This window comes from Naegleria gruberi (genome assembly GCF_000004985.1).
Source record: "Naegleria gruberi genomic scaffold NAEGRscaffold_33, whole genome shotgun sequence".
NCBI lineage: Eukaryota > Heterolobosea > Eutetramitea > Acrasida > Naegleriidae > Naegleria > Naegleria gruberi.
The window spans coordinates 215547-241648 of NW_003163294.1; the positions used below are offsets into that span (position 1 = coordinate 215547).

Genomic DNA, 26102 nt, shown 5'->3' on the forward strand with positions numbered 1-26102 from the left:
TATTTTTTATTATTGGAAAATTGCTTTAAATGGTTGGCGCCAAATGTTATTAAAGAAATTGTAAAATGAAAAAAAATGCCTTCTTCCAACAATCACAAGAATGAACGACCAATTGGCCTTCATGAGTTGTTTCAAAATTTAAATAGGATTGGCAAACAAAAGGTGAAGGAAAGATTTTTTGGAAGGTTGAAAACACTTTCTATTGATCCGATTGTGTGGGATGGAAACTCTGCAAATAATATCGTAGATGAACAAATTATGATTGATTGTTCATCATCTCCAACAGGACAACAAGAAGTAATTAATAGTATTGAACCTGGAGAAAAGATTAATGACTCGACGGGAGAAATTCAGAATGCAAACTCATCATCACTTGTGGAAATATTAACTTCATCATCTGTTCATTCGGAGGAGCCTTTGGAAATTAGTAGTGTGGAAGAAGTTGAAACCATACTTGTTCAACCTACACAAATTGAGGATGTAGGACCAATAGATCCAACAATTTTGGCCCAACACAGTCACCAATATCCTCATCAAAGCTCAACTTTTAAAGGTTTCAAGGCAAGTGAATTTCAAAAAGCGGTTCTCGACCACTGCGATAAAGTTAGAGGAATACTCAAACATAGTACTGGTTTGATAGTTTTAGCCACAGGATTAGGTAATTATTCTCAATATTTGATTTAATCCATTGAGTAGGTAAAACTATTCTTGTTATTTTAGATATTGAACGAGAACTCACAAGGTTGAAGGATACTAACGACTTTAAATCCTTTAAATTACTATTTCTTGTACACTCAAAGGTAATTAGAGATGGCACCTACCAAAAATTCAAAACTCAATTTTGTACGGATTTAGAAAGTGAATGGGATTTTACTGACTCTGATTTTCTAAATATCACAGAGAATGAGACACAAAAGACTATTGATTCAAAGATGAAAAGGGCAAAATTTATATTTTGTTTATTTCAATCATTCGATAAGATTTCATCAATCAAATGTACCCATTGTGTAATTGATGAGGTACACCACGTTGTTGCCCAAACATATAATAAGGTCTTTACACAACTATCCAATTTACCATCTAATCGTTATATGCTAGGGTAAGTATGGAAATTATCCTTTTAATTAATCCAGCCATCTAGCATGACTGCAACTCTCATTCACAGAGATGATCCAACTGGTGAGAATTTGAAAAAATTATTTAAGGATATTGTCTATGTTGATTTGCCTTGGAGATTAGCTAATAATCTTGGATTTTTCCCACCAGTCGAATATCTAGAATATTTGCCATCAACAATCAACTCGTCTTTGGACATTTTAACTTACCAACAAATATTTAAAGAAGCTTTTGATATTTACAACAATCCAAAGAGACAACTTCCAAACTTTATTAACAAACTTGAGAAATCCCTCATTCAATTAGGAATGAACACTGACGAGCAAGTGAAGAAAAAACTGACACCAGAAAGTGTAACCAACGTTCTCTTTCAATTCTTGCAGGAACAAGTGAATGCAGGACTTGCCGCCAAGAAAAAAATCATAATTGTACGTAATATCTCATGTATTTCCAAACTAGAACCCTGTTAGTTCGCTAATAGTTGTGAAAATGCAGACCAAATAGAAGGTCTCATCAACAAGAAATCCAAAACATCTGTCCTTGCGTTAAAATGCTCATCTGTACATTATAAGAAAGGTACTAAACAAACTAAGCAGATACTTGAGGATTTTGAAACAGGAAAGTTGAATGTTTTAGTGAATGTAATGATGGTTAGTGAAGGTTATGACGTAAAAGACGTGGATTGTTTGGTTTTGGCAAGACAAACCGAATCTGAAATTGTTTTCTTACAACAACTAGGAAGAGCACTCAGAAGAAGTACAAACAAGACTGTAATTGTTATTGACCTAGCATTGAATCTTAGAAAAAGATGGAAACGACTCTTTAATGATGAATTCCAAAATGAAGAGGAGCTTAAAAGGATGATCACCGAGTTTTGGCAAGGTATGTATGATTCTGATGTCATCTCTAACCAATTAAATTCAGTCGAAAACTTTATTGGAAATCCAAGCTCCCTTATACAATAGAAGAATTGACTGTTAATGGCTCGTGAATTGTAAACATCACTAATGGCACTATGTAGGTACTCATTCCGTTTCTGTGGAAGGTTACACAACGATGGCAATTTTGTCTGCGATGTATGACGTTTAGTGACAAAGTGGAACGAGTCTATGTGCAAGAATTTCGCTGCATGTAGTTAGTAAGGCAATGACATTCACAAGACTAAATACACAGAAGAAAAAATGTCTCGCAATAATGTCCACAATGGATCCACTGGTTGGACTCGTCGAGTAACCAATCATCCAATGGACCACTCTTCCTCTTCTTCATCGTATAGTAATGGATCACCTGATCAACAACAGCAACAACAAGGAACACTTCCTCCTCCCCTACCACCAAGACGAGCAACCACAATTTCAACAAGACAGCAAGGGATTGAAATATCGAACGGAAATTCATCAACAAATAATACTTTAGTTTCTCAATTTGGTAATAGAAGTGATTTTTCTAGTAACATTCTTACAAGAAACAAATACGAACCCCATTCATCAACCGAGAGTAACAACAATCAATCTGCCTTTAATAATGAGAGTTATCAAAGTTATGCAGGTGTTGATGATCTAAATAGTACTTCTTTCAATAGATTTGAAACAAATCATCCATCTAACCAAACAAATGCTCCACCTAGCATTCCACAAAGGAAACCCAAATACCATTCACCCTCTCTGCTCAACAAATCTCCTCCTCCACCAATACCTCAAAAATCTATTAACCACATCCAACATGATTCTCCTTCAAACAGCTCACCAACCTCTCCAAAATTCCTCAATAGAAATCCTCCCCCACCAATTCCAGGATCCCTCAAAGGGATAGACACTGACATTCGTTTAAAGGATGATGAACAAAAGGAGGAGGTATTACCCAAACGTCAAGATATTGTGTCCTCTTCCATCAACATCAACTTTTCGGGTGATAGCACTGATGAGAACCATACGAAACCAAAGAAAAATCGACCACCATCCATTCCATCATACTCTAGAGGATTTAATTCTGGTGCTGCTAATAGTAATTATTCTTCTATTGATCAAAGTTTGACTGGTAATAGTGCTGTTACAACAACTCCACCACCTTTGCCAATCAGAAAGATTGTTAACGATAAGAAACTTCTCGACTCACCAAACAGTGTAAATAGTGTTGGAAGTAATAGTAGTAGTTGCAGCTCATCTCTCAGTGATTCGTGCAACATTCTCAGTTATTTACATTCCAAACAGGGAGGAAATTTGAATATGGATTACCTAGATACAGGCGACGAAGGTTCTCTGATGCAAGATGTGGAGTCAGAAGGAAATGATGAGTTTAGTTTTCCAAGCAATTCATATGAGGCAGAAAACGATCTGTCATCACCTGGAAATGGTCAATCAGCCAAACCAATCGATTTTTCAGTAGACGAGGCACTCTTCAGACGAGTCAACTCAAAAGTGAAAACACTCTCTTTAAATGGCATTTCTCGTTCTTCTTCATTGACTAGAAAAACATCTAGAACCCTTCACTACTCTTCACAAAACAAATCACACAACACCTCCTTTGTTGAATATCAACAACAACATAATCACTCACCAACTGCTGCTTACACCTCTTCCGATCAATTTGGAAGTAGTAGTAATTCAACCAGCACAACAATTTTACCATCCGAAAGAATTGAACAAGCAATGGAAATTGAAACGAAAAACAAACCTTGGTCACAAACAGATAAGACCTTGTCAGCTGAGGAAGAAGAATTATTGGCAAATTCAAGAGTTTCTCAACCTCATCTTCTTCAAGCCTACAAAGTTTTTAACACACCATTCCATATTATGAAACGAGTACCTGTAAAATATATGCGAGCACCTTTCCAGCCTACTTTTGATGAAAACGATGGAATTGACCATAGTCATAATTATTGTGATAATTCAGAATCTTCTGTTTCTTCAGCACCAAAACAATCTTCTTCCGACTCCAGTGATGATGAATCGTCAACTAATACTGAAGAAGAAAGTATTACCACACCAAGAAATAGAAAGAGTTACTTTTTGAAATTGTCAGAAATTGATAAAATTTCTCTTGGTCAAACAGAAGATTCAGACCATCACACTATTCAGCAATCTCCTAGAAATAGTGTAACACCTAGAGCATCAATAAGAAGTAAAACAATTATTGGTATGATAGGAGGAAACACGGAAAAGAAGGCAGTTGACGGTTTTGATGAAATTCAAGTTTTGGAAGCAAAGAAAAGTCTTGTCGAATTTGCCAAATATTCTGCTGGTAAAAAGAAGACTGACATTATTGAAAATATTGAACCAAAGAATGGAACTGTAATGGTAGTTAAAAACCCAGGATTAGATGCTGTGACAGAGACCATTACTTCAAAAACACGTTTGATGAGTTGTTTAAAACCTGATTACATGTTCAAACCTTTGGAAGCTTCAATGTGCCAAAGAGTTTCTGATTTAGCTTATCCAGTTAAAAGAAAGACCAAATTCTTCCTTCAATGTACAAGTTTAAGATTTGAAAATATTCAAATGAAAGATAGAGAATTATTATTCTCATCAGTTGCCTTATACGATATTCAATATGGTAGAAAATTATCAGAAGACTACCATTTCCATTTATTGCCTAATCAACAATTAAGCGATCTTCCACCTCTATTCAGAGATGAACTCAAAATTTATGAAGATGCAAGAGATATTTATTCTTCAATAATAGTTTCTCCAAAAAAGTTATTCACTGTTAGTTATCCAAATGACGAGGTCTATCTCGTAGCAACAATCTATAGAATTCCTACATCATCTATCCATGAGGCTGTTAAAATGTATTCTAAAGAAAATAAGAATATTGATAAGTGGTCTGATCAATACAATCAACTTAAGGCCAAGCTAATTAGATTCAGACAGCCATTTTTATTTGGATTTACATCTTTATTTGTTAAGGAAATGATCAATGTTAAAGGGAAACAGGTTGAATCTTTCAAATTGGAAGGTTCAAGATATGACATCAAACCATTCTATGAAGTTGATGGCGATTTTAAAAATCCAGTAGATTTTGTGACAATTATTAGAAACTCAATCAAGGATAAGAAAATTAAGAATAATCAAGTTCAAGGATCTATGCTGTTCACTGCTGAACTTCTTTCAAATTCTAGTTCTCAAAGTAATTATGAAATTCAGCAAAAAATCCAAAATTCTAAATCAAGATTCTTAACAAGTCAAGGATCGAGATCTGATTTGGATTCCTCATTTGGGTCCCCAAGCTCAAGCTCTATTCTCGGATCAAGTACAGCATTCAGCTCACCAAGATCTGTTAATGAAAGTATAATATCTAGTTATGAGCATGATGGAACTGAGAGCCTTGTAAATCAAGAACAACTCAATCAAGTTCAAGAATTTCCACTCCTCTCCTCTAACTATCCTAATCTATCCATGCAAAATACTTTGTTTATTTATCCTCAAAGTTTTATTATTGAAGGTGCATCCTCAGCAAAGAACATTTTTGCTGAAGTTTATTTTAGAGAAACAGACACAGCTCCTCCTAAAGTTGAAGATATTGATGGAAAAGCTGAAAAAAGATTTATTGCTTGGTTAAAGAAGGAGAGAACAACTTCTTTAATAACTTCCCTTTCGGTCGATTCGAGACAGCAAATATTATTGGATGAATTTAGATTGGAACTTCCAATGTATCCTATGGAAAAGCACCATTTATTATTTGTCTTTTACCATGTTGATATTGACAATAAGCATTCAAAGAAATTGGAATATGCAAATAGTTCCTTCGATTCAAGAAAAGAATTCTTTTCAACATCTGATAGAGCTATTATTGGATATGCTTTCCTCCCACTCACTAAGAGTATTCAACCAGATGAATGTGAGTACACTTTGAAACACAACCTTATCTACTTGCCTGATTGTAATGATGATATTACAATCTACAAGAAGGACTCTTTTAAGAGTAATTATTTGTCTGAGAATAGTCTCAAACCTCTAAAGAGTTCAAAAATCAAAGTTAAAACCAATTTAGTATCGACTATACACCCTAGAGATCCAACTCTTGCATTATTTTATGCTTCTCTGACTGATCTCTACACAGCCGCTCCTGGTAAAACAATTGAAATATTGGATTTCTTGGAAGGTTTTGTTCTTCAAAAGTTTAACGAAATTGAATTCTCAGAGTTGTTACCTCACTTCCCAATTTTAATGAACCTACTTTTTGAATTGATGTGCAGAGTTTCTGAACTTACAACTGATGAACAACAAATTGAAAGCTTGGAAAGCTCTGTCTTTGAATCATTACTTGTTTGCCTAAGAGGATCCTACCACTTTACCAAACATCACACAAGAAGTAACAAGTATTTTACTAGTTATGTTAAATTCATGTTTGAAAACATCAAGGGTAATCCACTTTTCTTGAATTTACCAAGAATAATAACAAGATTTATTTATGTTCCAGAAGGCAAGGAACTTGAGCCAGCAGAAGAAGGCAAATATATTAAGGAAATGAACAGGCTCAGTAAAAAGTATGGCAAGTCAGTCATAAAGAAAACTACCAGTTTGGAAAAGGATAAAAAGGAATACGAAAAGAAAAAGAATGAAGTATCTCCTCATGATCCTATCAGATTTTCTTGGTTCCTTTTCGATATTACTATCAAGAGTATAATTCTTTCAGGAGTGCCTAGCTCAGAAGATCACCACACTATGGATTACTTTACAGAAGTACCTGAAGACCTATTCTTCATATCATTGAAACAATTAATTGACAACTTTAATACATGTGTCAACAAGTTAATGTTGAGTGATGGTACTGGAAGAAATAACATTGGGTTGAATGGTAATAGAAACTTGGCATTGTTCATTAGAGATTTGATCCCTATTCTCAAAAGAGAACATGTGCTCAAACTGGTAAAGAAATACTTTAAATTCTTTAATGGATCGGATGAGAAACAACTTCGTTTGAAGAGTGAATTCATTACTATCCTCAGTGACTATGAGCATTGGATTCCTATCAACAATTTATCATTGGAAGGAGGAAACTTTGGTGTCAAACATTTCAGCACGTTATTCTATCAAATTGTGGACAGTAAGAAGGATAGATTAATTAAGAAGATGACAAAGGTCTTACTCAACCACCTTTGTAAACTTGATTTTGACTCTAGATATGTTCATGAAAACTCAAAAGCCAATGTTTGTGAAATTTATCTCATCTTTGTTGATTTGTTCTTTGAAAAAGATGAGTACCTCACAATTTTCCAAGATGATGAGCTGTTTGTTGTATTTTCATGCATTTTGTTGTGGATAATGAGAGGCTTATCAAAGCAAAGGTTAATTTCTTGGTTCAAGGTTCTACCATTCTTCAAGATTTTGAATATTTTGAACTTTTTGGACTATGTAACTATTGCTATTAACAATCTCGATTATGATCCAAAATCTAGAGTTGAAGATGATAGATCTCTTCGTACCGAAGTTTCCCTTGTTATTAATTACTTGATTTCTGTAATTGTATCAAATGTCACCTCAGACGGAGGATTTATTGATGAGCTGCAAATGCAAAGCGACAATATTGATCTTCTCTCTAATATCCAACTTGCTGATCCAAGTTTACTGAGACAAAGACAACTTGTATCCTACTATGAGGCAAAAAGCTTAAAGCAACAAGCTCCTCTTATTGGTCTATTCTTTAGACAGATTTGTAGAGTTTTGATGAACAGTGTTCTTCAATTAACCTTGAGAAAGGAATTAGACTTGGTATATATTGTATTTAGAGAATCACTTTTACCTCTTATCAAAGAATGTACCAGTAAACTTGTGGTAAATGAGCTCTATGATCCAAACATTCCAAAGAAACAGAGAATTCCTATTGCTGAAAAGAGACAAGTCGAACAAAAGTGGAGATGGTTATTGGGTGCTGTTATGCTTCACTCAGGATTTACATCTGAAGAAGAGCAAAATGCTTATCCAATTGTCAAAGAATGTCAAAAACTTTTATTAGAACCTTTCAATAATGAACTGTTCAATGTGCAATTAGATAGTACCGATATTGAGGATGGTGATTTGCTATTGAACAATGAAGAGCACAATATCAAAGCAGGTACATTCAAAAAACTTGTCGAAAGATTGCTTGACGTGGATACAAATCAAATTGACAAGGAGAGTCACAAGTATGGAGAAATCTTCCTCCTCACTTGCGCCTCTTTCACTCAACCAATTAATTTACTCACCCAACTTATTGAAATATTTAAAACAGCCGAAGAAACAGTCATCAAGCTCAGAGTTGAACAATTTATCAGCAAGTGGGTTAGATTCGGATTCCATGATTTTGACAATAATGTTATTGCCAAGCTTGTTACATTCCTTTCCAATATTTCTGGAGTTACTCAAAAGAAGATTAAGAAATACATTATCAAACACTTCTTGAATGTCAAGATGGATATTTACACAGATGTTACAGCAGTACCACCAAATCCTCACATTCCAAAGAATATTCCAAAAGAAAAATTGGAAGAACCCCAAATGGATATCAGAAAGTGGAAGGAGGCCAAAAAGTTTACCAAACAATTAGATAATCCATTTGATGTCAAGTTTGAACTTTTGGATTGGCCAAGTTTAGAAATTGCTAGACAATTGACAATCATTGAGGCAAAACTCTTCAAAAAGATTGAACCAAAAGAATTTTTCGGCTCAGCTTGGACTGACAAAGAGTACAAGCAAGAACTTGCACCAACACTGTGTGCAATAACTGAGAGAACTAACAATGTTAGTTTCTGGGTTAGAAACAAGATACTTTTGGAGCCAAATTTGGAAATTAGAAAGAAAATTATGAAGAAATTTGTGGACATCCTTAGAGAGTTGAAAGAACTTCGAAACTATACCTCAATCATTCAAATCACATCTGCATTTAATTCTGCCGAGATTCACAGACTGAAAAAGACAAAAGAAGGACTCAGCAAGCAAGATTTGGAACTTGTTGAAGAATGCAGTAATTTGGTGAACAATAATTCCAAGGCATTGAGAGAACAATTGGAACGAGAAGTTATCATTAATGGTGCCCCAGCAGTTCCTGTTGTAGCAATCTACTTTACTGATTTGGTATTTATTGAAGATGGTAATTTAGATTATTTTGAGCACAAATTGAACAAGAACAAGAAGCTAATCAACTTCCAAAAGAGAAGACTCTACTATAATACTGTCAATACTATCAAGACTCTTCAAACCAAATCCAAATACATTCTACAACCTCTTCCTTATCTTCACTATGTACTCAAGGAAGAAATTGTGCAAAATATCAAGACAGATGAGAAGGCCCTCTTTGATTTATCTCTCAAAGTTGAACCAAGAGCTCCAGCTACTAACAAATAAACATTTATTTATGGTTACTGTTGGTTTCAAATTTGGAATCTTTGATGCCTTATTTTTGGGTTGAATTGTGCAGTTCACACACTTTTCGCTCTTTCCTCACTCGTAATAAGTTCTGTTTTTTCAAGTGGAGTTCGTTGATTCGTTGGTTGCATAAGCAATGCAATTGTATCATTATTCTATTTGATGCACATCACAAGCAACGAGTAGATAACTCCTCAGCAAACCTCTGATGGACTAAGGTAATTCTCATCATCACCATCCATGAAGTAACTATTCGATAATCTCTTATGTGAGGCAAATTGAATGAAAATTGTTGGAATTGATTTGTTGTGAATAACTGCTCCTTTTTTGATTATTTTACAACCATCATAAGGCTTAGATGATGATTTTGCTGATGAGCCTTCTGATGATGCCGAAGGATCCACATGGTTATCTATTATACACACCGAGTCAGAACTTTCAGATGAAACTATCGATTCGATGCAGTGTGCCTCATAATGATCGATCTTATTTTCTTGAGCACATGTGCTTGGGATGGTTTCAACAATTGTAGACTCACCTCTCGAGATTTTCCTTGTTATTCCAGAATGATGTTGCTCCTCTTCTTTTGTCTCACTAGTTTGTTGTTCTGGACAACATGCCATTATTTGATTCTCGTTCAATGGTTCCATACTCATGCATACTCCCATTTTTTTTCTCTATTTTTTTTATGTTGCGAGTTTGGATCTGTGAATTGAGTAAAATAATAGTTCTTGATCCTCAAGAAACAGTATTGTTCACCATTTGTGACAAAAAAACACAACATACCAAAAACTGACCAAAGATGCGAAAAGAAATTTTCATCTCGTATTCCTAAGTGGATTAAGGAGAGGTAATATTATTGTATGTATTTCACTATAACATGCCACCAGTATTAAACAGCAACGTAATTTGAAATGTCAAGTAAAACCATAACTGATTCTTGCTCTTCCTATCCTTTCCCTCTTTTTCGGGCGAAATATCATTGGAGGAAGTAGTATATCAAATTAAATTAAGAATCCCTTAATGAGGAAGGTATCATTTCTATCATCCATAAGAATCTTTAAGGAAAATAAAAGAGGATCGTTTTTCACAACTACCACAAGCAGCTGAAGTTTATCATCTATTCACGCCTTATCCTTTTTAAAACCAACCTAGGTTCACTGTACATGATCCGTTCCAATTCAATTTTGCTGTTTTATTTAAAACAGAATTCAGCAAAAAATCAAGAAGCACTGCTAGAACGTGGTGCTTATCCTCAAAAGGCAAAGCAATAAAAAAAATCTTGTTACTATGTCTCTCGTACTGGTTTTGACTTCCTTCTTCACATATTTCCTTCTTAGGGCTGGTTTTTCAAAGATCTATTTAAGAGAAATCCATTGTAGTGTCTTGTCAACTTACCAATCGCCTCCATATTAAGCCCTTTTTATGCCCTTAATGAAAACTCAAAGGTCCCAAAATGTCTTTTTGCTCGGCTTAATATAATTTGAACGAACCCATTGTTTTTACTGCTCATACTTTTATGTACCTTACCGTGTCAGAATTAAGAAATAAAATGGAAATAACGAATCAACGAATTAACATTGATTTTTCTTAGGGCACACAAACCTATTCAGCTCTTAAAAAAAGAAGAGAATAATCTCGCTTCCCATATTTCCTTCTCCTTCTTATTTCCTTAAACCTTGTAAAACACAATTTTCAAAGCGAATTGTGTTTCTAACATTAGGAAGGTACTGAAATAAGAAAAATTAACTCTATTTTATCCACCTCACTATTAGACTCTCTCTCTTCTCTATAACCAAAAATTCTTCATCAAGCACAAACTTGTTGCGAGAACACAAAAAAAGAACCAAAAGAAAAACAGCTCTAATGCTACACTGTGCGTATGACATTAAATATTTCACTCGTAGCTTCCTCGTCATCGTCGAATCCACTATATTCACACAAAATGACCAATTCTACAATGAATCATCATTCGGTTCTGATAACCTCCCCAAAACACATTAAACCCTCACTAACTCACCAAACTTCATTCACTAACTCATCTCCCAAGCATTTGCACTCAAAATCAACAAATTGCTTGACCATTCCATCTTCACCTTCTTCATTCAACCAACAAAGTCCTTCTAATAACAATGCTAACAAACCAACACTAGGTCTCTCACCCAGTAATGGAAGAAGAAGAAATAGTGGTCTCTTTTCAGAGAAAATTGAGGTTCCAATTCCATCGTTTAACATTTCACCTAGTCATGAAACAACACCAAATCATGCCCAAAAGCTTCGAACATTTTCATTTCACTCCTCCACAACAACTTCCTCTCACCTCAATATACAGGAACCATCGTCCAGTACCAAACTTCCTTCACTAGCATCTCCAAAATCTCCCTCTACAACAAACCAATCCAATACCAAACATTCAGTGCTGAAGAGAAATAATTCAGCACATATTGTCCTTATGAGAGATCATTCTCCAGTTCAAGTGCCAAAAAGACAACAAGTTTTTGCCTCTCCTTCCCCTACTCCTTCTTCAACTTCCAATATTTCCCCAACCAATCAATACTCGAATCAACAATATATCACTAATAGTATTATGACAAACAATACTACAAACAATGTACACAATCAATCCTTAATGCCCCAACAAGATCAATCATCATTTAGTATCAATAGAAAGGTACGATCTGCCTCTCATACTCCTTCAACAATGCCCCCTGTTATTATAACTAGTGAGTATAATAACGTTACGAGCACAATCTCAAAAGAATCTAAGGGAGTGTTAGGACCAATTGATCGTACCAATATGAGAGTAACATTCAGGAAAAAGGCCGCTTCAAAAAAGGACCTCTTTCGTTCAGCAACCCCAAATCAGTCTCCAAAAAAGGAGAATGGATCTGTTTCTTTTGCTGACAAGTTTACCATTGCTGTAGAAACACAAAAACAAATTGAGGCTCTCACGGATTATGTAAAACTTGATAGTTACTCTTTTGGATTGCAGAACGAGGAATACAAATCAACGTCAAACTATGATCTCAAGTATGATGAGGAAATGTATAAGGCCTATGTTGATCAAAATCAAGATATGAAGACACTATTTGATGTACATAATTTGGTGAGGGAGTATGTTTCTTCACGAGGTGTTTCATCAATTAAGAAAATTGCAATTAAGGATAGTAACAAACTTGTTCTAGATATCATAAGACGATACAATCAGAAAACATTGAAAAAGAACAAATCAGAGCAAACTTTAAAATCTCTATTAAAGTAAATTATTCTTTACTTGAGGTGAATTCCATTTTCTTCTTTTTGCTATCACGATAATCTTCAGCATTTAGAGAGCTACTTCCAGCGGCTGCCTTCATGAATCCTCTTTGTCCAATATGATCCAAATTTGATCTCTTTTTAGAATCTTTAAGAAACTTGGAGAAACCAAAAGGATCATCATCTGAAGGTTCTTCTCTAGCAGCTGGTGCTTTGGATGCTGAAACAGAAGATGCACCATCCCTTTCAAATACCACAGGTCCTGCTTGTCTTCTTGATTTAGAGGACTCATCCTCAGTCTCGAACTTGTCTCTCATATTTACATTTTCATCCAATTCTTGGAACATTTTGATTCTGTCCATATTTGGATTATAGAGTTTGCCATTGTTTGATTCTCCGAATAATGCCTTATCATATACATTGTAGTCATCGTCATCAAATGAATCTTTGAGTCCTGATGCACGATTGAGCAATCTGCTATCAATTTGAACCTCTCCTGAAGCGACACTCGATCTTTGTGGTTGGTTAAAGTTGACCTTTTCAGAGACGGATCTACCCTCCGTTAAACCTCCAGTTCTTCTGTCTTGATTTCTTACCCTAGCTCTGTCCTCTTTATCTTTAATGTCTTTGTGCATCTTTTTGGCACGATTTGCCAATTCTCTAGTTCTTTGTAATTCTCTTTCTTGTTCCATTTCGTTGAGTCTCATTTGCATTTCAGCTCTTTCCTTAATTTCCAATCTAGCATTATGTTCAGCCAAATATAATGAAGATGTAAAGTCACCAAATTTAGGATTAACTGTTGATTGTTGTAAATTTCTACCATCAGCAAGAATTCTTTTATCCAATGGAATAATAAGACCTTTTCTGTTTGTGTAATTAGAAATACAAGGTGGAATGTCCCAATTATCCTGGTCAGTCTTTGTAAGATTTCTAGGTGGGGAATGCATTACAGTTGGAGGAGGAGAAGGTGGCCCAGTTGGCATCTTTTTCATTCGGAATTTAGCTGGTTCTACTGGATCGGTAGGAGCCTCTTCAATTTGTATATACTTGATATCATCATCAGTACCTCCTCTAGGTTTATATCTAAAGAATTGTCTCTTTTCTATTTGATTTTCTTTTGATGCAGCAACAGAACGACTAACAGCATTTCCAATATGAGCAGCTGTAATTTTACCACCAACTCTTAGTTCGAGTGCTTTCTTAGTTTCGAGTAAATTATCCGAAGTTTCTTCAATTGTTGGTTTTGCCAATTCATCCTCTTCCACATCAGCGCCGATCATATCTGAAAATTTAGTAAATGTTAAAGCATCCTTTCTCTGTCCTTGAGTAATAATTTTATCAAAATTAACATTTCCATCCGCATCCACTTGAACAGAAACAACATTTCCTGATGCATTTTTGTATTCCGATTTTCTACCCATATTCATAGGGAATTGAGAAACAAATATTTCTGGATAGGCTCCTCCATCAGCAAAATCATCCTCAGTTTGTGGTATCCAATTTGAGTGTTCTCTTTTTCCGTAGAGTGGAATTTTAACTTTATCCTTTCCTCGTTTTTCCTTTTGTCTTTGATCGTCCTGATCCGATGATGAATTGTTGTTCAAACCTAATTCTTTATGTTTTGGTGGCGGAAGAACAGCAAAGAGAGACATTTTTTTTAAATTAAAGTTTGAAGGTGTTGCAATATTTCTCTTGTTCTTTTAAATATTATTAAAACACATTAGAATGAGCATCATTCTAATAAATAATACTCTCTTGGAGATATATCTGATTAATTTGTTTCATCATATTAACTTGGTTGATGATTGACTTGCTTGGAAAAATTTTATGCAAAAAATAACGGAAAGGAAAATAAAGTTTTATTCAATTTCAAAATTATGCAACAATTGATTATTACACAATTAATATCATAAACAATTTCATCATCATTAAGTATCACTTTCAATGCAATTAATACTTTTATTGCAATTTACCTTCAGTGTGCCTCCGACAGGAATGAAGGCTAGAAGAAATGGTATTGTAAAAAAAAATATCAGCGAGGCTCGTCATCTTCTCTCACTCTACCGCTCCGCTTCAAGAAAATATTTATAAGATGAAGACAAGAAATACCCAAAAACTTCTTCTCTCTGTTGTTGGTAACAATGGAAAATGTTGTTATTCCACAACAAATAGTAATCTTTCATTGAATGCTCTTAGACAACATCTTTCGAACCAACAACAATCAATGGAAAAAGCTAAAGTCTCCTACAATGAAAAAGTTGTTAATAACGCTGTTAATTTATATGAAGATAGAAAAGGTGATGAAGCTAAACACAACTGGAGTCTTTCTAAAGGATTAATTTTCCCACAATATGATGCTTATCGTAACGCTGATAATGAAACTTTATTGAAAAAGTCTTTTGGACAAGTCGACAGTGAAAAACAATTCTTGAAAGTCAAGGAAATTGCCAGTACCGAGTATGATAAGTATGTTGCCCATGCCGACAAAACTACACCTCTTGTTACATATACTGCCAAGGATGAAAAGTTCCACAAGCGTTCACAACGTGAAGTTGGCTGGTATTTGTCATATGCTCCAAACTCTTTCACTCAAGATGGTTGTTTTGGTTCTGCCAATCAAAACACTTGTCTTGTTAGAGTTGTTACTGATAATAGTGTTTCTGGCTTGTTTTTGAAGAATATGATCTTGCCAACTAGAAAATTGGATTCCTCTGTTTTCAAATATGATTCTCTCGTTCTTCACACTCCAGGTTTCCAATTTGTTCCAACTCACGTTGTTCAAGAATTTGGTGGTCCACTTCCAAAAGATTTGGGTTTGACAAAGGAACAATTTGTTTTTGAAAATGATCAAACCAATTCATCAGTAGTCAGTGGTGTTTTTAATCAAAATGTATTGTTGGATAATCTGGCCTTCTTTGGTGCTAGAACCATTTTCACAAAGAGTGGAGGAGCTGCTATTGTTTTGCCATCTGATTCTTTCATCAATAGTGACAAGTCATCAACAACTTTAATTATTAATTCTAATAATATTACTCGTACAGCTTTGACTGCTAGTAATATTACATTATACGGAGCTCACTACAATGTTCTCTCTGAATTAGGATTGAGTAGAGGTGTTGGTGGTGTTTTGGTTGAAGTTGACGTTAACTCTGAATTGGCCAAGTCTCTCAAGAAGGGTGATTTGGTTGAAGAATCTGCTGATGGAAAGACTGTCAAGATTTCCACCAAAGTTTCTTCTACTGTTTTACCAAATATTGCACACACTCCAAAGAATATTGTTTTTGTTGTTGAAGATGCCAACTTTATTGTTCCAGTCCTTGGTAAGGTGAAGAATGCTCAACAATTCTTCCAATCTGGTTTGGTTTCTGTTGGTAAGGACGCTACTTTCAACAAGTCATTCACTACTTTCGGAGCTCAAAGAGCTTATGCTGATGCCAAACAAGTTGCTGAATCATTTGCTAAACTTAACAAGGCTGCTAATGTATACATTGTCAATGGATCGTATGATGCCACCAAGATTCAACAAGCTCTCTCTTTGATTTCATCCGGTGAAGCTGCCTCCCTCAAGGAAGATCTTTCAAACTCTCTCTTCTCCACTCTTTCTCACAAAAGTCTTGAAAATAAGGCTTGGAAGGATCAATCCAAGTATGCTGCTGCTATTAAGCAACTCGAAGAAAACGTTTCCAAAAGTTTGTAAAGGGAATTTTAAAATATAATAAAAAGGGCCCAGACTATAGAATATAAAGTTCTTCCCAACCAAATAAAAAAACAATAAATTAAAAAAATTAATTCAATCAAATTTAAAATCAAAAATGGAAAAATAACAATTTAAAAAATGAGCAAATTACTTGCTGTTGTTGTCGGCGCAGCTATTGTTGTTAGTGCAGCTGGTGGATGGAAGAAATTGTTGAGTGCTAGAAATGTTCAAAATGCTGCCAAACATATTCGTGAAACAAAGGAAGTTTTCTTGTCCGAACTTAGCAATAAGCCAACCACCGGAGAAACATCATCTCAAACTACTCTCCCACCAAATTATACTTTTACAAATCCATCGGAGACACCTAAACCACAAGAAAATGTGTCACCTACTACAAATTCATCCACAACAACAACAACACCTGAGAAGAAGGAATAATTTTACTTTTTTTGTTGTTTTGCTTCCTGTTGCTGTTTAACGAGCATTTTCTGTTTCTTGTCTCGCTCCACCATTTTCAAATATTGATCAAATTCAAAACTATGATTATTTGAGGATAATTGGAATAAATATTTTGGATTATTACTTACTCTTTCTTGGATTTCATTTCATCAACAACCTCTTCAGCATATTCTGAGAAATTGAGATCCATCACTTCCTTGTTTGAATCATCTTCGTTTCCTTCATCCACTTCAGCAAACATTGCTTGATAAGAGTCAAACCATTTTTCAATATCCTTATCACCAAACATTTTCATGATTTTTTCCTTAATTCTCTTTGGCTTTTCACTTAATTGTAAACTCTTAGATTGTACAGGAGGGTTTCCAATATTCTTATAGCTATCCTTTCCACAAATTACTTTCAATGGTTTTACAGGATCTTTTAGATTAAAATCACTCGTTGACAATTTGCCTCCCAGAATGAAATAATTGATAAAGTTTCTGAAAGAGGAATCGTTATTTTCGTTAATTTTCATGTCATTGTAAATTCCCATAAACATTGGACTTGTTGAGAAGGTATGACACAAAAATCTAAATGTTTGATTGAGTTGCTTGAGTTGTAAACTGTTGAAATATTATTATTTACGACTGGATTGATTTTTCAACTTACGGATTGTACTTTTCAGAAGCCTTATCAAAAGACGTTCCCACAAAGATTGTTTGAATGCCATTGAATTTGATTTTCTCTCTTTTTAAAGTAGTAGATCAATAATCATAAAATCAATTCAAAATACCTACATGTCTTCATGTTGTTCTCCGAATCTTTTCTTGGCTCTTGATATCATCTTATCAGGAATATCAGAACCTTTTTGTTTAAGTACACTGTATAAATCCTCAGTAATCTTTGAAAGAATGTATTGGAAATAAATAAAATCCTCAAATAATTGCATTGGTTTTGTCAAATCCAATACAATAACAGCAATCATTGTATGAATATTTTCAGCTGTCACTGTTTCTTTCAATAATTTTACAAGAGAACGTCCTCCGGCTAATTCCCAAATGTTTGCTACATAGGTTTTTAATCCTTCGTCCTTCTTACCGAAGGTAAATTCCAGAGCAGTACTCCTCTCTGGGCGGTCCTTAATATACTCTCTCTTTAAAATTCTATGTACAATACTACTCTTTCCGGATCGTTCTCCTCCGAGTACAAAAACATTACTCTCCACTGGATCACTATTACTTGCAATTACATCCTTTTTAGTTTCTAGAATTACATCCCACAGTGTTTTAATGTTTCTTGAGGCTGTAGGATTTGATGATGGTGGACCTCCGGAGGATGATGTAGTAGAGCCACCTGAGGTTACAACAACACTTCTTCTTTGGGTAACAGCACTACTGGTTGGTCTTCCTACTGATGATCCTGGTCTTCTTGATGCAGAACCAGGTCTGTTTTGAGTCATTGAAGGTCTCATTGTTGGTTTTTGACCTCCAGCTGTAGATGAATTGGCGCCATTCACACCGGTTGGTGAGGTTGGAGATTCAGACATTTTTATTTGAGGTTTATTGAAAATTTTGTTCGTTGTGTTGGTTGTATTATTAAATGTTTTTGGCACAACTGTTTGTTTTACAAGCTGCTTTGTTATCAATCAAATCAGTAATGTTGTATGTGTGCCTTGCAAATATTGGAACAAGATAAATTAATCCTTTTGTTTTTTTATTTAAATCCAATTGAGAGAGTTAATGTACTTTTGTTTCTTGAAAGAAATGCCTTGATAGACCTTATGCTTCTTGACAATTTCCTTATGGACAACATCTGGTGGAACATAGAAAGGTTCCTTCCATTGATTCTTTTGATAGAGTTCAGAAACACTCATATCATATTCAGTTCTGAAGAAACTCATACCTGATGGCTTCTTGCTTTCACTGATCAACTTGCTCAAATCGAAATATCTTCTTTGATTAATTTCAAAAGTCTTTGCTGTTTGTTCTGGTGTTTGAATTGGTCTGTAATCACTTCCCTTAATTTCATAACCAGTTTCTCCATCTATCGAGACCAAGTTACTATGGGCTTTGAATTTCTTATCTATAATTTGGTCAATATATTCATATTCGTATTGGTAAGCATTTCTTCTCATCTTTTCCTTCATTTTCTTGTTAAGTTCTTGATCTTGCTTCAAAACTTCATATTGTTGTGGTTGTTTGTATGATTCAGTAGTCAACAAAGTTTCTCTAACTTTTTCAACATTTTCAATCTTTCCATTTTGTTTGTACAATAAGAAAATATAACGGAATGTACCAGCACATTCAGTTGGCAATGGTGGAATGTATGAACAAACAGTTTCACCCTTTGTAGCATCAGCACTTTCACCAGGAATATTGGCAACCATCCAGTGAATGAAACTACCCTTATCAGGAATGAGTCTGAATGGATAATCAGGTGTCAACATTACCAATGTATAAAAAGCTCCCTTTTCTCCTTCAAATGAAACTTTTGGTACTTGTTCAGTTGTCTTTGATTCAATGAAATTACCAAGCAATGAAGTATTTGAGAAAGTCTTGGTTTCGTTTTCTTTAGCAAAGGTAACATTGAGTGGAGTAGAAAGATTAGAAAGCAAGTCTTGTTTGAAGGTAGATTCTTCAACTTGCTTTGGGAAAAGATCAACATGAAGATCCAATTGTTCAAAAGCAGTAGCAGTCTATATAATTTTCATCGATTAAATTAATCATTGTTATCATCACTTCCGCAAATATTAAACTCACCTGTTGTTTCTTCTTTTCTTGCCATTCCTTTCCCGATACTTCCTTAACTACAGGCATGTTTGATGGAGCCTTGCCCATATTCAAAACATCAATTCTAGCGAGCAAGTATCTATTTTCCTTTTGGAAGTCTGGATGGTCAAAAAATTGTTGAGTACTTTCTTCAATCTTTTCGGTTTTTACGAAAGATTGTTGATGATGTTGTTTAGTTCCGTTGGTTGCCTTTGTTGACTTTTTAATTTTAACCCTGTAGGTCGAATATGGTCTAGCGCCGGCTGGTGCTGATGAGGCGGAGCGCAAAAGGGTAGAGAATTTCTTCATTTTTTTATTTGCAAATTACAAAATATTTTTTAATTAAAATTTTAATTTTTACTTTCCATTGGCAAGAATATTAGGACCATGCTCAAAGAATTGAATTAATATTTTATATGGAATAGTCCTTAAGATTAATACCATATTTTTTACAAATGGCTTTCACTGTAAGTCCTTTCTCATTTTTGATATCAGTTTTACATGCTTTGCTACTTGTTATGAAGGTTATCATTGCCTTCTCAGAGTTTGTGAGGTCTCTATCTTTGACATCAATGAAACAATAGTGGAGAGGTGTATTTCCTTTCTTGTCTGCAATATTAACATCTATGGCTCTGTAAAGTTTCTTCTTCTTGTCAATTAGTTCACCAGAATGACTCAAAGTTGTAAGTCTCAGTAATTCTCTTACCATGACTGCTTTCTTTGTCTTGGCAGCAATGTGGAGAGGTGTCATTTTTCTCATATTGTCCTGATAGTTCAGTAAGGTTTGGACTCGTTGACTCACCATATTCTTCTTATAGTTTGGTACATTGCTCATTGTTTGCTGCAATAACATTTTATGCTCTTGCGATTCTCGTTCATTGAAAATGTTAATTAACTCTGACAACATGTCAACATCGCCTGACTTGGCTACTATGTGGAATACGTTCTCTCCACTATTGGAAGAGTTGGAAAGTGAATTAAAGATTTGGGTTTGATATTTGGAAGTTAAGAGATACCTAATGACATCAATTTGTGAGTTCTGAATTGCACAAAATAATGCTGACCAACCATGATCATTTCTTACCATGGTCAACAGAGTATGTGAATCTGGAAGATCGTTAATGAGAAATTTAACAACTTCCATATCTCCATTTCCGAAAAAGTCGTGTAAAATTGTGCTACCATCATAGAGCTTGAGATTTACATCTGCTCCAAACAATAGTAAATCCTTAGCCATGTCAAAATGATGTTGTTTCAAAGCTAATCCAAGTGGTGAGAATCCATATTCATCTCTCACATTTGGCTAATTGGTGGAGTATGAAACAGGGTTTAGAATAATTGACAAATATAAAAACTTACACTAGCATCATGACCTAACAGTAAAACCATACAAAAGTGGGATCCTGATGAACAAGCAACATGAAGTGGTGTTCTTGACACTTTGTCTTTCATATTGGGATCAGCATTACGATCGAGCAATAATTCCATTAGCTCAGTATTGTTCTCCCTTGCGCAAAGATGGAGGAAGCCTTTCTCCATATCTTGAGTATTTTTCCAATTAATATCTACATTAAATTCATCCAAAATGAGTGTAGATGTAATAGCATCATTTTCTTTACAGGCAGCATATAACCTTTGATTGAGCTGCATCTTGTCAAATCCCGCCATCTCTTTTCTGAGTACATTCTTCTTTCGTTCCAGTTCCTCTGACTCCTTTTGCTCAATGGTTTTTTCAGGCATTGGGGTGTCTTTTCTCTCTTGTTGTAACTGTAAAACAGCTTGCAATAAATCAGAACCCTTCATAGAGGTTTTTGCAAGTAAATTATTAGTACTGCTCCTATGTTCCAGTACTATTCCAATTGTTTCCAAACTCATAGAAAGTCTGTGATCATCTATAACAGATTTTGAGAACTTGCTTCGAGATCCAGCCTTGGAGTATTTTCTCTTTAAGCTTTGAGTGATTGAGTCCTTTGTTTGAGGATCGAGATGGAAACTAGTAGAAAGAGCGGCTGGTGAATCTACACTTCCAGTGGTTTCTACGCTCATAGCACCTGGTGATGCAGAAGGAGTATTGCTAAATTTTGTTTGCAAATGAGGAGGTAATGTATGCTTAAGAGAACTGTTTGTGGCATTTCTCAAAATAGCAAGCTTGGTTGGAGTAATTGGACTCATTTGATTCATAACTTCATTTTTCATAGGAGTAGCAGCACTGATGGTTGACTTGCTTCTTGATTTTCTTCCTCGATTATTTCCTTCCAAAAATTCATCAATAACCTTGTCGTCAGACGATGGAGATGGATAGACAGGAGTTACAACAAGAGTGGTTTGTTCCTGTTGTAATTTTGTTGGAGTGCATTCATGTTGATGAGACATTCTCCTTTTTGAGTTTAAATTTGGTGATTGTGTTGTTCCATGAAGTGGTAAAAAATCAATATTTTCTTCTTGCTTTTTTGGAGTTTGCTTAGAAATGGCTGGTGATGAAACTTTTTGTCCCATTGAAAGGAGCATAGTTGAGTTGCCAAATATTGATTCTTCATTTGTTCCAAATGTATAATCACCCAAGTTGTTTTCACTCATCACGAATGCAATATTTACAGCAGATAAAGCACTGGTTAAATTAGGAGCTGATTTGGACAATAATTCATTCAAATCCCTTTTTCCAATTGATGAAGCACTCAATCTTTCATCATCCTCCAGTGGTATATTTACATTGGCAAATACTGGATCATTATCTGTAATTCTTGGCGAGGGAGCTCCTGAATACAAGAGCTGTCCTGAAATATCCATCATTCCATTTTCCGATGATGTAAATTGGTATAAATTAACTTGAGAATTACCCAAACTACTATTACTACTGCTATTACTGCTTGTTCCACTCCTTGATGTTTCTTCTGATGATTTTGTTGTTAGAGATTTGCCACTATTTGATGGATAAATAGGCGACGAGATGGTAATATTTTCCATGGTCATCACGACAGGTTCATTTCGAATGAATGTTGAATTATTAGAAACTCGAGCTTCATCATTAGATGATGAAGTATTTTGTTTTAGTGCTACACTCAACTCGAGAGAAGGTTGATAGACTTTGTGTGTCTCCCTCATTGTAGTTGTATCATTCCTTGAGTATTGTTGTGTTGTTTCTTCATGTTGGTGGGATGACATTTTTTATTTAAAATTAGCCTTTGTTTTTTCAAATTCCCAATTGGGTGACACTACAACATACAGACGCTTTTATGCACTTCCTAATTGGCATAATACACATCAGAGTCACGCAAAGTATCAACTGGTTCGAGGGCATAGAGAATGGAATTGTCAACTTGTTGCTCAAAGAGGGAGGAATGTTTCATTTCTGATAATTCTCAATGTGATTTTGTATTAATTGTAAAGTGTTGAGAATGTTCATAGTGCATGGAATTTGAAAATGCAAAAAATACATTCGAATCATTTTAGTGTTTCTGTGAATAGGAAGATATGTGACTCTAGGTTTTCATAGAGATGGATTCGAATAATCTCTATGAAATTGAGCCTCTGCAAATGAGCAAGAAAATTTCCTTGTTCGAATTGAAGCACAAAACTGTTTGGTTCAAAATTGGAAAATCTAAAAAAAAATTGCTAAACATTTCTGCCAAGCCTTCCTCTAATTCTTAAGAATTTGTGAACAAAAAACAATTCCGAAGATTTCGGTTTTGATTCGGAAAAGAAAATCATCATGTTTATGCAGCAACAAGAGCAGCAACCTCAGCAACAGTATGGAAATTATTGGGTGGACTATCAAGGCAGAAACAATGTGCAAACAGATTATTCTTCTGCACCTAACATGATGAATAATGATCATCAAAGAACTGATAGTCAAGAAAATGCATCGCGGACTTATGTCTATCGAGATAACTATTCAGGTCCTGAGAATGGTTGTGAGTATGTCTATCACCAAACACAACCACATATTTATGAAAATGCAAATTACAATGTAAATAATAATCAACCTAATCTCATCATGACCCAGAATTTTGTCAACCAAAATGAAATTGTAAATAGTAACAGTTCTTTGAGAGGATGTTTGGAGGAAAATATTCATAAGAGAAAATTCGATTCAATAGATGAAAAAGATGAAATCCTTGAAGATGACGAAGATCAATCACCAACAGTAGCAAACAATGAATTTGCGAGAGATGCAAAAAGAGTGAAAAAGAGTCTTAGCTCTATTTTGGCAAACTTACAGGTTTCCGAAGAGGATAAACCTCAACCTAATTCTAAATGCACACAATTAATGTGCTACAATGAAAATATTTCAACTCAAACACCTAAGATATTGAACCAACCAACCATAGATGAAACTGTGAATGATCTCCTTCGTAAAAAATTACTTTCCTCAATAATGGCTCAACCAAATGGAAAGTACATTCCAGATCCAAAAACTGACTTGAAACTTCAATCCACCAATGAGGAAGAAGAGGATGATAACCAAACAGCAGTTGTTCTTTACCGAGATGTAATTGGAAGAGATGAAGTATTAAGAAAACTTGCAGGACAACAAAATGAAAACCCTCAATCAACAAACCAAATGTCAGACGAATAAATTATCATCATGTAAATATTACTCAAACAAAATTCCAGAAAAGTCATTTGCCAACAAGTCCAATTTTGTACATATCATCCATAACAGATCCAGCAATGTTCTTATCTCACATCTTGCCAACAAATGCTCTAGCAACAACAACAATAAGTTAAATAGTGTGACACTCAACACTTCCTTTCAAATTGAAAAAATCCACCTTCACGTTCTCTCTCCAATTCATAACGTTCACTTCATCATCAAATTAAAAAGAAGAAAAAATGTTTAGGCGTTTGCTGAGTATGATTGGTGTTACACCCAAGCAAGATACGACCCGAACCAATCTTCAGATCCTTGCTGATCAAGAGGCAAATTCACCTGAAGATCAAGAAGCATCTAAAAGGAAACGAGAGTATGAATTAATAGAGGATTGTCCACCTAATTCAATAGTATTTCTTTTCGGAACAGAAAGTAATAGTGTTTATAATCGATTGGTTAAATATATTGTCAAACAGGATAAGAGTAAGAAGGAAAATAGTGATAATTTATTATTTAATTCAGATTCTGTTGTTCAGTATGCTCCTCTTCCTTGTTCATCACATTCTATCATTCTTCTTCCTAAAATTGATGATGAGAAAAATCAGTTACAAGCCTCAAAGAGAATAATCATTTGGGGAGGAAAGAAAAATGTTCGTGATATTACTTCTAATATGAGTACAGCTTTAACGGTTAAAGAAGATAGTTTATTAACTTATTATGATTGTGATTTAAATATGTGGCGATATGCTGAAAGTGTTAGACATACTTATTCAAATAATCCTTATAGACCAAATCCGAGCCTATTCTATCATACAACAACATTGAATCCAAACAATATGTGTATTTATATATTTGGAGGAAGTTCTAATGATAGCTCTTCTGCTGACACCTTAGTTTCAAACAAACTCTATTGTGTGAGCATTGCTGAAGATTGGAAATGGAGGTTTATTCCACTTGAATCTCTTTATTTTCAAACAGCACCACCCGATTATGTAAAACCAGAGGATGAAGAACCTGTAACTAAAATTGTTGGAGTGAGAGGTCATTCATGTGTTTATAGAAGTCGTAAAAACAGTTTGATAGTTTATGGAGGTAATTTTGGTGGATCTAAACTTTCGTCCAATATGTTTGAGTTTGATTGTAACACTGAAACTTGGTCCCTCATCCCTCAAGTTAATAAGGTTGCTCCAAGGGCATATCATAATGCTATTTATTGTAAAAACAGAGATTGTATGATAGTGTTTGGTGGTGAAGTGTTTGATAATACAACAGGAAGACTGGAAATCATCAAGGATATGTGTTTATTCTATTTCGAAGAGAAGAGATGGTATAATATATTATTTAGAGGCGATGTCCCTTCTCCAATTTGTACATTTGGTCACTGTACTACGATTGTGTATGATAGATTTATAATTTCATATGGAGGCTGTAACAGAGAATTCCAACCAAAGAATCAATGTTTAGTTTTCGACTTATTCGAGAGAAGGTGGATAAAGTTAAATGTAAAGCTTAAAGCTGTGGAAGTGAGTGCCAAGCATACTTTGGAAAATTCACAGAATGAAGAATATTGGGATTTATCCTACTCGACCATTTTACCACCACTTAATTGTTCTGCAATGACATATGATGAAGAAGCTGAATGCTTAGTATTTTATGGAGGTTATGTAACAGATAAGGAAAAGTGTGCTTCATTATTCAGAGTTAAATTGGATTTCTCTCTATTTTTTGTTGAGAAGCATTTTGTTTACTGGAATTATATTCGATCCACGTTGAGCAATCCAGACAGATTTAATGACTTGGTTATTAAAGTGTCGAATTAAACTTGAATATTGTAAATAAGTATCACGAACTGATCTTTAAGGATTTTATAGAGAAGTTAGTCCTTTCTATCCAAC

The 26102-nt window shown here is 34.7% G+C and overlaps 9 protein-coding genes across 9 annotated transcripts; 5 read left to right on the plus strand and 4 right to left on the minus strand.

Moving 5' to 3' along the window:
• Positions 1 to 258: 258 nt before the first annotated feature.
• On the plus strand, positions 259 to 2081 carry NAEGRDRAFT_69258 (uncharacterized protein; the record flags this gene model as incomplete). The annotated part of the gene is made up of 4 exons (XM_002675493.1): positions 259 to 658; positions 697 to 1099; positions 1142 to 1544; positions 1713 to 2081. 4 exons carry the CDS (start codon positions 259 to 261, stop codon positions 2079 to 2081), a joined length of 1575 nt encoding a protein of 524 aa, XP_002675539.1.
• A 279-nt stretch (positions 2082 to 2360) lies between these two features.
• Positions 2361 to 9437, plus strand: NAEGRDRAFT_69259 (rasGEF domain-containing protein; the record flags this gene model as incomplete). The annotated part of the gene is made up of 1 exon (XM_002675494.1): positions 2361 to 9437. One exon carries the CDS (start codon positions 2361 to 2363, stop codon positions 9435 to 9437), a length of 7077 nt encoding a protein of 2358 aa, XP_002675540.1.
• A 215-nt stretch (positions 9438 to 9652) lies between these two features.
• Positions 9653 to 10126, minus strand: NAEGRDRAFT_69260 (uncharacterized protein; the record flags this gene model as incomplete). Its single annotated transcript, XM_002675578.1, has 1 exon — positions 9653 to 10126. The coding sequence occupies one exon, from the start codon at positions 10124 to 10126 to the stop codon at positions 9653 to 9655; it is 474 nt and encodes a 157-aa protein (XP_002675624.1).
• Positions 10127 to 12721: 2595 nt separating this feature from the next.
• NAEGRDRAFT_69261 (uncharacterized protein) lies at positions 12722 to 14365 on the minus strand (the record flags this gene model as incomplete). Its single annotated transcript, XM_002675579.1, has 1 exon — positions 12722 to 14365. The coding sequence occupies one exon, from the start codon at positions 14363 to 14365 to the stop codon at positions 12722 to 12724; it is 1644 nt and encodes a 547-aa protein (XP_002675625.1).
• Positions 14366 to 14767: 402 nt separating this feature from the next.
• On the plus strand, positions 14768 to 16505 carry NAEGRDRAFT_58449 (uncharacterized protein). Its single transcript, XM_002675495.1, has one exon. It carries the CDS (start codon positions 14806 to 14808, stop codon positions 16408 to 16410), a length of 1605 nt encoding a protein of 534 aa, XP_002675541.1. The 5' UTR covers positions 14768 to 14805; the 3' UTR covers positions 16411 to 16505.
• Positions 16506 to 16833: 328 nt separating this feature from the next.
• On the minus strand, positions 16834 to 18394 carry NAEGRDRAFT_80259 (uncharacterized protein; the record flags this gene model as incomplete). The annotated part of the gene is made up of 4 exons (XM_002675580.1): positions 16834 to 16947; positions 16998 to 17471; positions 17518 to 17595; positions 17646 to 18394. The coding sequence occupies 4 exons, from the start codon at positions 18392 to 18394 to the stop codon at positions 16851 to 16853; spliced, it is 1398 nt and encodes a 465-aa protein (XP_002675626.1). The 3' UTR covers positions 16834 to 16850.
• A 171-nt stretch (positions 18395 to 18565) lies between these two features.
• On the minus strand, positions 18566 to 22769 carry NAEGRDRAFT_80260 (uncharacterized protein; the record flags this gene model as incomplete). The annotated part of the gene is made up of 4 exons (XM_002675581.1): positions 20976 to 22769; positions 20083 to 20919; positions 19608 to 19919; positions 18566 to 19543 (listed from the first exon to the last, which is right to left on the minus strand). The coding sequence occupies exons 1-4, from the start codon at positions 22716 to 22718 to the stop codon at positions 18566 to 18568; spliced, it is 3870 nt and encodes a 1289-aa protein (XP_002675627.1). The 5' UTR covers positions 22719 to 22769.
• Positions 22770 to 23325: 556 nt separating this feature from the next.
• Positions 23326 to 24192, plus strand: NAEGRDRAFT_50207 (uncharacterized protein; the record flags this gene model as incomplete). The annotated part of the gene is made up of 1 exon (XM_002675496.1): positions 23326 to 24192. The coding sequence occupies one exon, from the start codon at positions 23326 to 23328 to the stop codon at positions 24190 to 24192; it is 867 nt and encodes a 288-aa protein (XP_002675542.1).
• A 257-nt stretch (positions 24193 to 24449) lies between these two features.
• Positions 24450 to 26043, plus strand: NAEGRDRAFT_80261 (kelch motif-containing protein; the record flags this gene model as incomplete). Its single annotated transcript, XM_002675497.1, has 1 exon — positions 24450 to 26043. The coding sequence occupies one exon, from the start codon at positions 24450 to 24452 to the stop codon at positions 26025 to 26027; it is 1578 nt and encodes a 525-aa protein (XP_002675543.1). The 3' UTR covers positions 26028 to 26043.
• Between the last annotated feature and the right edge of the window lie 59 nt (positions 26044 to 26102).